Source organism: Bubalus bubalis, chromosome 21 (genome assembly GCF_019923935.1).
Source record: "Bubalus bubalis isolate 160015118507 breed Murrah chromosome 21, NDDB_SH_1, whole genome shotgun sequence".
Lineage (NCBI taxonomy): Eukaryota > Metazoa > Chordata > Mammalia > Artiodactyla > Bovidae > Bubalus > Bubalus bubalis.
Window position 1 is genome coordinate 51,493,739 of NC_059177.1, and position 9,672 is coordinate 51,503,410.

The window sequence follows — 9,672 nt, forward strand, 5'->3', positions numbered from 1 at the left end:
AACCCACCCCTGACATCTGAGACCCAGCTGAAGAAACAGTATTGAGTCTATATGCCACAGAAAAGCCAGGAGGGATGGGCTATTTCAGAATTCAGATTGTCGAGGGCAAGAGGTGCGTCCTGGGTGTTGCACCTGCAGGCTTATCCCTGAGACTGAACTTCGTCTCTGTGAGTGTTTAGCAAGGTGATGCGCCTGGCCCCTCATGGACTGTAAGCTCCACGTGAGCAGGAGCAGCAGCCCCACCAGCTCTGCACCCACGGCAGGTCTCCTTACATCCTACTGGGTGTTGCAGGAGGAGGGCAGGGGCGGGTGAAGGGCTCGGGAGGGACCCGAGTGTGGGGAGGCAGTTCCTGAGCTCCTGGGACTGCTGCCTCCCCCGTGCCCTCCTGGAAGGAACAGGGGCCTCAGGCTTCTCTGTGTTCACAGGAGTGATCTCACACACACACATACACACATACACATAGACGCACACACACACGTGGGGGACCCCCAGAGTTAGGGATATGATCCTGATAAGTGGGAGAAGGGGAGACAAGTGAAATTAAAGCCTGGAGGAACCTGTTTTCACAAGAATTTATTTTCACTGTCCAGAAGCCTGAATCTGAACAAATCAGACACTTAGGACTCTTCCCCAGGCTCGGGATCCAACAGTTCTTGTCCATCAACCTCGGAATCTGGGCCACCATGGCCATCGCCATGGCCATGGAAAGCGTATCCTGACACTCTGGAGCTGTGAAAAAGGAAGCCACAAGCTTCTTTTGGGACTGACTCAAGATGAACACTTGACAACCCCCCCCCCACACACACACACCACACCTCTACCTTCCCGGGCTGCCCAAGGAGCCTTGCAACCACAGGTCACGCTCTGGCTGTGACCCTTGGAGCATGTGGTTGAATCTCCATACCACAGACAGACAGGAAACTGAGGCCCACAGATGGCATGGGGCTTCCCAGGGTCACAAGCACATTCCAGCAAAGCTGGATGAGAGCAGAGGCTGAAAACCCACGACTGCAGTCAGTGTGTCGTAAGCTGAGCTCAGTCACAATTCCCTGGAGGTCTTGGGAAAATCCAAATGGCTGGGCCCCACTCCAGTGTCAGATTCAGGAAGTCCGAGTGGGTCCTGAGAATCCATCTCATGTCAGTTCCCAGATGGGAACCCCAGTAGAGGACCACTGCTCTAAGGGAGGCAGCCCCAGGGCTGGAGACCTGGGGCTTAGGGAAGGAGGGGCCAGGGTAGGAGGGCCTCTGTCTGCCCTGGATGGGACAGCGGGTCATTGGTACAAAGGATGTTCCACACACTATCTTCCCTAGAAACCCCCCAGTCCAGAAGGGACCACTCACCGCATTACAGTTTAGGTCAAACTGGTCATTGGACGGGTCCAGGGTGACTGTCCCCACACACTGCTTCACCCGCTGGAAGGAGAGGCTCAAGGTCAAACTGGAATCCCCTTGGCCATAACCTCCCAGCCTCACCCCAGAGACAGGAAACCTTCCCAGAAGCTCCCTGTTCAGCTCCCTGGGAAACACTGACCCCCAACCCCCAGCCTCACCCCTTCCTCCTTGAAGTCACACTGCTCCGCAGGCTGCTGAGTCGTCCTGGGGCACACAGTCTCCTTCACCGTGAAGCTCACAGGCTTTCGAGTGCCCAGATCTTCATCCTGGTGACGGATTAAGTGCGGGGGAAACTGGGTTCAGGCTCATTTTTCCTTCTCTGCTCTGTCTCCCTGCCCCTCACCTAGACAGCCTCCTCCCCAACTCACATCCTTGGGAGGTGGTTCTAGCTCCAGGAGGCGGTAGAGATTAGCTTCTGAAGACCGCTCATTGAGCTGATCCACAGCACGAAGCACGGCTTCCCTGTAGCTGAGGTCCTGGGCGCTGGTCGAGGACACCACAAGCCCCAGCAGCAGAAGCCACGGTGACCACCGCCCCAGCACGAGGATGGCCCTTTGGGTCTGCATGGTCCCCAGTCTGCCTCCTCCCAGGTGAGGGACCCTCCTTTTATGCTCAGCCTGGGCCCTGATGCAAAGGCTCAACCAGGAGTCTTCCTGACCCGCCCCATCCCTGCCCTCCTCCCAGGGCGTGAGGTGGACTTGCCTCAGCCCCTGCTGTTGCTTCATGGGGTTTCTGGGCAGTTTGAAGACATGGTTTCTGCATCTCCTCGACAACTTCTTGGTCTCTTCTGGACTCCCTGGGGAGTGTCACCAGCAGGTTTGCTCAAAACGGTTGAGTCCTTGGAGAGGGAGGGAGTCAGCAATCTCTTACACCTGCACACCGGACAACAGTTTGAAGGACTTTGCATGCGTGCATTGTAAGTCACTTCAGCACGTCCAACTCTTTGTGACCCCATGATTGGAGTCCACCAGGCTCCTCTGTCCATGGGATTCTCCAGGCTAGAATACTGGAGTGTGTGGCCATGCCCTTCTCCAGGGGATCTTCCCTATCCAGGGAAGACCCATACGTCTTACATCTCCTAACAGGCAGGCGAGTTCTTTAGCACTAGCTTCACATGGGAAGCCCTTAAAGGAGTATATTCAATAATAAATCTCCTGCTCAAGGCTCTTGGCCAGTAGCCACTCAGCAACTTTCATGAATGATTGACAGTATCATCATGTCTAGAGCCTAACTACCCCCCCACCCCAAGCCAGTACCGAGACAGGCATCAAGGCCACACCATCCTGTCCTATGGGCTCAGTTCTCAGCCAGTCAGGAGCTCGGCTCCATCTGTCCCCTCTTCTGGACTCTTTTGATGACTTTCTCAGTCATATATTTCCTATGGCCAGATGCCTGGGCTGTTACCCTGGTACCTCCCCAGCTAAGTATGAGGAAGTGTCATCTGTATCACGACCACAGTTCTTTGTTCTCTCTCATAGTGAAGGCAACCACAGGATGGACAGTCCTCACCAAATAACTAGGTTAGGTTAAAGCCTTTTTTTTACGGAGTTCCTAGAGAGTATGTTCCTAGCTCTCCCTGACCACTGTCCGCCCTGCACACCATTGTCTAGGGATCCTGCAAACCACTGATTTGGGTATTTCACCCACCTCCTTGAGCCAGGGGCATTAGAGTCTGGATGGTTGGGTCTCTTTATTGTCCTCACTCCCCACCCTACAGGCCTCAGGTATCGGGTCCCAGGCCACCCCGATCACTCAGGCTCGTCGGAGCCTCCAGCTCATCTCCCAACTGTGCCTCTGGTCCCTCTGCTTGCCCTGTCCTTCCTCCTTGGAAAGGCATCCCTGATCTCTAAGAACACTCAGAATCTCCTCCTCTTGGCTCTCACAGCCCTGAGAAAGTTTCTTCTCATTTGACTCCATGTCCAGTCGTATGGGTGAGACACCAGGCTTGAGGACTGGTGCTGGGTGGTAGTGAGAGCACAGATGGGAGCTATAAGCAGCCAAAGTGTTAGAGGGGCTCAGAGACCATGAAGCTAATTCTAATAAGGCTTGCCTTGGGATAGCCATGTGACTGGAGGCCAGGGGTAGCTCTTGGCATGTGTTGACCTGTGGGACTCTAGGCAGTTGGCTGGGGCCCCTCAGAAAGTGGCAGCTGGATATGGTGCTGGTTACACATCGGCCTTGGAGAGAGAAGGAGAGGTGGGCCTCGGTGCACCCTGGTGACACAGCCCAGGTCTTGCCCCACTGGCCTCTTGGTCAAGCTGCATCCTTTTCCCAAGTCAAAGAAGGAAAGGGAGGTGATTACAATAAAAATTACTAGCAATACACATGGTTACTGGCTATTAGGTAAGCCTGACACCCTCCCTGTGCTTTCTTTCCTCTGGGTCTTGGCATTGGCTCACACTTCAGACTGAAGTCCCCTCCCCCATCCTCCCTAATTCTGTGTAGGGTCCTCATGTGGTCCTTGATGGCACCTCCCATGGTGAGGAGCATGTCTTCCATGCCCTGAGCAACCAGCTTTTCTGGCTTAGTCCTCACAGCCTGTTAGGGCTGAGGTCTTCTCAGGAAAGACAGCACAGCCCTTGTCCCCAGCCAGCATGTCCCCGACTCCGCATCTGATCCTTGAGAAACCCGCGTGCACCTTTCACCCCAACAAACTCTAGTAGGAGCCCTGATCCTGCATGGCCTCCTCCTTTGCTCCTCCCAGCCATATTTCCTGTCCATGAGACTCGGGGCAAGGAGAACCAGAATCCAGTCCCAAACAGTGCCCCCAGACCTCTGGAAACACCCCCCAGCTCTCTGTGTAGGTCATTTAATGAGGAAAATGAGACCCACAGGTAAACCATTCAATCAAGGACCTCCCTCACTAGGAAATGGCAGACTCAGCAGGGTGACCCAAACCCTCCCTCAGGGAGGCGCTCTACCCTGGGACGAGCTTAAACCTCACCCCAAAAGCCCTGGAACTAGTGTTGCACCCCTGCTTTAGGACTCACTGAGGAGGGAGCTGGGCTCTCATGTCCCTTCACAGGCAGTCACTTACACAGGCCAAGCGCAGAGGAGACAGAGTATCCCAGCCGTCTCCTGGGGAGGGGGAAGCTGTGAAGGCAGCTGTGAAGGGACCTGAGAGCCATTACCATCTACCTCCCACAGTCGCAACAGCTGAGGGTCCTCAGGGCAGCCGCCCAGTGACAGGATCTGAGCAGGACACTAACAATGCCTACTGCCCAGCGCCCCACCCAGAGACCAGCATCCCTCGGGCCCACCCCAACCAAAGGGGTCAATACTGAACTGTCATCTCCCCACACACACATCTCGTACCTACCCCCAGGCACCGAGCAGCCTAGGACCGTGCTCTCACAACCCACGCCTGCATGGTCCAGCCTGTCAGGGCACCAACCTGCCTTATTTTGTCTTCAGTACCTCATCCCAGGCAGCCCCACACTCTCTCAGCCTCTAGAGAGGCTCCTCCCTCCTCTCGGGGCCACTGCCCTGGCCTGATGCTCAAAGCCATTAATGGAAGGACCTGATAGTTGTTCTCTTGGGGAGAAAGAGGTCCAGGGATTGAAGAGCAGACACTCAGAAGCCAATCCCCTTAGAAGGCGCTGAGTAGGCCTGCAGACCTCCCTGCCAGGGACCACTTCAGCTCCCTGCTCTAGGATTCAGATGGAACCAATGTAAGCATCCACCTTTCTGCTATCAGTGGTTACCTGCTCATGCTGAGAGCCTCCTCCGCAGCAAGGAACGTCAGGTCAACGCCAATGTAGAATATGAAAGGACGAGACTGGCCCGAGGCTACAGGTGGGAGGCCTGGGAGCAAGATGGGCAATCATGGGGAACGACTGAAAAGAGAAGTGACCTGCACAGATGTCATGTCATCCTGACGAGTGGTCCCTCTCTCCGGTGGGGCTGGGATGTGCCAGCGGTGACGGGCCTAATGTGGAGCATCTGCCAGTTTCCATGGTGTAAATATTTCCACCGTGGCTGATTTCAAGCTACCAAGAATGTAACAGCCAGCTCAAAAAACAAAACAAAACTGACCATTTCACACTTGGCTCTACCAAGCCCGGATCCTCGGGCACAGACACAATACAGCTCTGAGTTTGTAGGGCTTGCCGCCACAGCGTATGACGATGTAGAGAAGACGCACTGCTGCTGCTGCTGCTGCTGCTGCTAAGTCACTTCAGTCGTGTCCGACTCTGTGGGACCACATAGATGGCAGCCCACCAGGCCCCGCCGTCCCTGCGATTCCCCAGGTAAGAGCACTGGAGTGGGATGCCATTTCCTTCTCCAATGCATGAAAGTGAAAAGTGAAAGTGAAGTCGCTCAGTCATGTCCGACTCTTAGCAACCCCATGGACTGCAGCCCACCAGGCTCCTCCGTCCATGGGATTTTCCAGGCAAGAGTACTTGAATGGGGTGCCATTGCCTTCTCCCAAGAAGATGCACAGGCTTCCTCTAACCTGTCTGCAATCAACACACCTGCTCACCAAGAGGAGACAAGCCTGACAGGTAACAAAGTAAATGCTCTGTGAGATCCTACCCTCTGTCCCTCTCAGACAGGGGAAGATGTCTTGGTTCACAGTGGCCCAGAAGGGGACTCAAGGCAAGCCTTTAGTGGAAAGAGTTTGTTTGCGAGGTAATTCCAGAAAAAGTCTGCAGAAGTGTAGACAGAGAAGTCAGGTCAGGATGTGTGAGAAGAAGACGTGTCAATAAGCAGGCAGTAAAGTGGATGACAGGAGTTCAACCCAGCTGGAGACCTCAGGCAGAGGTGTGTACATCTGGAGGTGGGCCCCTGAGGGAGTGAGGATGAGGAGATGTTTTTACAGCAAGTTCCCCCAATGGTTAGTTGAAGCTGCTCCCTGATACCAACTCCCTAGTGCTTCCTGTCTGCCTCAGAGCAAAGGTCAGCTAGAGAATGGGGAGTAGGCAGGACACAGACAGTGTTTGATACACACAGGCAAATAGACATGTGACCTTCTGTCACTCTGTCTCTCACGCCCTCATGGAGAAATCTTCACCCCGATGAGCAGGATACTTCTTTTTAATGGTACAAATTTTTATACTACGTGATCGCTAAGCACAAACCCACCCCTGACATCTGAGACCCAGCTGAAGAAACAGTATTGAGTCTATATGCCACAGAAAAGCCAGGAGGGATGGGCTATTTCAGAATTCAGATTGTCGAGGGCAAGAGGTGGGTCCTGGGTGTTGCACCTGCAGGCTTTTCCCTAAGACTGAACTTCGTCTCTGTGAGTGTTTAGCAAGGTGATGCGCCTGGCCCCTCATGGACTGTAAGCTCCACGTGAGCAGGAGCAGCAGCCCCACCAGCTCTGCACCCACGGCAGGTCTCCTTACGTCCTACTGGGTGTTGGAGGAGGAGGGCAGGGGCAGGTGAAGGGCTCGGGATGGACCCGAGTGTGGGGAGGCAGTTCCTGAGCTCCTGGGGCTGCTGCCTCCCCCGTGCCCTCCTGGAAGGAACAGGGGCCTCAGGCTTCTCTGTGTTCACAAGAGTGATCTCACACACACACATAGACACATACACATAGATGCACACACACACGTGGGGGACCCCCAGAGTTAGGGATATGATCCTGATAAGTGGGAGAAGGGGAGACAAGTGAAATTAAAGCCTGGAGGAACCTGTTTTCACAAGAATTTATTTTCACTGTCCAGAAGCCTGAATCTGAACAAATCAGACACTTAGGACTCTTCCCCAGGCTCGGGATCCAACAGTTCTTGTCCATCAACCTCGGAATCTGGGCCACCATGGCCATCGCCATGGCCATGGAAAGCGTATCCTGACACTCTGGAGCTGTGAAAAAGGAAGCCACAAGCTTCTTTTGGGACTGACTCAAGATGAACACTTGACAACCCCCCCCCCACACACACACACCACACCTCTACCTTCCCGGGCTGCCCAAGGAGCCTTGCAACCACAGGTCACGCTCTGGCTGTGACCCTTGGAGCATGTGGTTGAATCTCCATACCACAGACAGACAGGAAACTGAGGCCCACAGATGGCATGGGGCTTCCCAGGGTCACAAGCACATTCCAGCAAAGCTGGATGAGAGCAGAGGCTGAAAACCCACGACTGCAGTCAGTGTGTCGTAAGCTGAGCTCAGTCACAATTCCCTGGAGGTCTTGGGAAAATCCAAATGGCTGGGCCCCACTCCAGTGTCAGATTCAGGAAGTCCGAGTGGGTCCTGAGAATCCATCTCATGTCAGTTCCCAGATGGGAACCCCAGTAGAGGACCACTGCTCTAAGGGAGGCAGCCCCAGGGCTGGAGACCTGGGGCTTAGGGAAGGAGGGGCCAGGGTAGGAGGGCCTCTGTCTGCCCTGGATGGGACAGCGGGTCATTGGTACAAAGGATGTTCCACACACTATCTTCCCTAGAAACCCCCCAGTCCAGAAGGGACCACTCACCGCATTACAGTTTAGGTCAAACTGGTCATTGGACGGGTCCAGGGTGACTGTCCCCACACACTGTTTCACCCGCTGGAAGGAGAGGCTCAAGGTCAAACTGGAATCCCCTTGGCCGTAACCTCCCAGCCTCACCCCAGAGACAGGAAACCTTCCCAGAAGCTCCCTGTTCAGCTCCCTGGGAAACACTGACCCCCAACCCCCAGCCTCACCCCTTCCTCCTTGAAGTCACACTGCTCCGCAGGCTGCTGAGTCGTCCTGGGGCACACAGTCTCCTTCACCGTGAAGCTCACAGGCTTTCGAGTGCCCAGATCTGCATCCTGGTGACGGATTAAGTGTGGGGGAAACTGGGTTCAGGCTCATTTTTCCTTCTCTGCTCTGTCTCCCTGCCCCTCACCTAGACAGCCTCCTCCCCAACTCACATCCTTGGGAGGTGGTTCTAGCTCCAGGAGGCGGTAGAGATTAGCTTCTGAAGACCGCTCATTGAGCTGATCCACAGCACGAAGCACGGCTTCCCTGTAGCTGAGGTCCTGGGCGCTGGTCGAGGACACCACAAGCCCCAGCAGCAGAAGCCACAGTGACCACCGCCCCAGCACGAGGATGGCCCTTTGGGTCTGCATGGTCCCCAGTCTGCCTCCTCCCAGGTGAGGGACCCTCCTTTTATGCTCAGCCTGGGCCCTGATGCAAAGGCTCAACCAGGAGTCTTCCTGACCCGCCGCATCCCTGCCCTCCTCCCAGGGCGTGAGGTGGACTTGCCTCAGCCCCTGCTGTTGCTTCATGGGGTTCTGGGCAGTTTGTAGGGAGGCCCCTGTGCAAGGTGAAGACATGGTTTCTGCATCTCCCTGACAACTTCTTGGTCTCTTCTGGACTCCCTGGGGAGTGTCACCGGCAGGTTTGCTCAAAATGGTTGAGTCCTTGGCGAGGGAGGGAGTCAGCAATCTCTTACACCTGCACACCGGACAACAGTTTGAAGGACTTTGCATGCGTGCGTGCTAAGTCACTTCAGCACGTCCAACTCTTTGTGACCCCATGATTGGAGTCCACCAGGCTCCTCTGTCCATGGGATTCTCCAGGCTAGAATACTGGAGTGTGTGGCCATGCCCTTCTCCAGGGGATCTTCCCTATCCAGGGAAGACCCATACGTCTTACATCTCCTAACAGGCAGGCGAGTTCTTTAGCACTAGCTTCACATGGGAAGCCCTTAAATGAGTATATTCAATAATAAATCTGCTCAAGGCTCTTGGCCAGTAGCCACTCAGCAACTTTCATGAATGTTGACAGTATCATCATGTCTAGAGCCTAACTCCCCCCCCCACCCCATCCCACCCCAAGCCAGTACCGAGGCAGGCATCAAGGCCACACCATCCTGTCCTATGGGGTCAGTTCTCAGCCAGTCAGGAGCTCGGATCCATCTGTCCCCTCTTCTGCACTCTTCTGATGACTTTCTCAGTCATATATTTCCTATGGCCAGATGCCTGGGCTGTTACCCTGGTACCTCCCCAACTAAGTATGAGGAAGTGTCATCTGTATCACGACCACAGTTCTTTGTTCTCTCTCATAGTGAAGGCAACCACAGGATGGACAGTCCTCACCAAATAACTAGGTTAGGTTAAAGCCTTTTTTTTACGGAGTTCCTAGAGAGTATGTTCCTAGCTCTCCCTGACCACTGTCTGCCCCCCACACCATTGTCTAGGGATCCTGCAAACCACTGATTTGGGTATTTCACCCACCTCCTTGAGCCAGGGGCATTAGAGTCTGGATGGTTGGGTCTCTTTATTGTCCTCACTCCCCACCCTACAGGCCTCAGGTATCGGGTCCCAGGCCACCCCGATCACTCAGGCTCGTCGGAGCCTCCAGCTCAT

At 54.8% G+C, this 9,672-nt stretch overlaps 2 protein-coding genes across 2 annotated transcripts; both read right to left on the reverse strand.

Moving 5' to 3' along the window:
* Positions 1–554: 554 nt before the first annotated feature.
* Positions 555–1,992, reverse strand: LOC123464561 (cathelicidin-4-like). Its single transcript, XM_045163862.1, has 4 exons — positions 1,762–1,992; positions 1,552–1,659; positions 1,343–1,414; positions 555–730 (listed from the first exon to the last, which is right to left on the reverse strand). Exons 1-4 carry the CDS (start codon positions 1,957–1,959, stop codon positions 662–664), a joined length of 447 nt encoding a protein of 148 aa, XP_045019797.1. The 5' UTR covers positions 1,960–1,992; the 3' UTR covers positions 555–661.
* Positions 1,993–7,025: 5,033 nt separating this feature from the next.
* Positions 7,026–8,934, reverse strand: LOC112581107 (cathelicidin-4). Its single transcript, XM_025271954.3, has 4 exons — positions 8,233–8,934; positions 8,023–8,130; positions 7,814–7,885; positions 7,026–7,201 (listed from the first exon to the last, which is right to left on the reverse strand). Exons 1-4 carry the CDS (start codon positions 8,791–8,793, stop codon positions 7,133–7,135), a joined length of 810 nt encoding a protein of 269 aa, XP_025127739.3. The 5' UTR covers positions 8,794–8,934; the 3' UTR covers positions 7,026–7,132.
* Between the last annotated feature and the right edge of the window lie 738 nt (positions 8,935–9,672).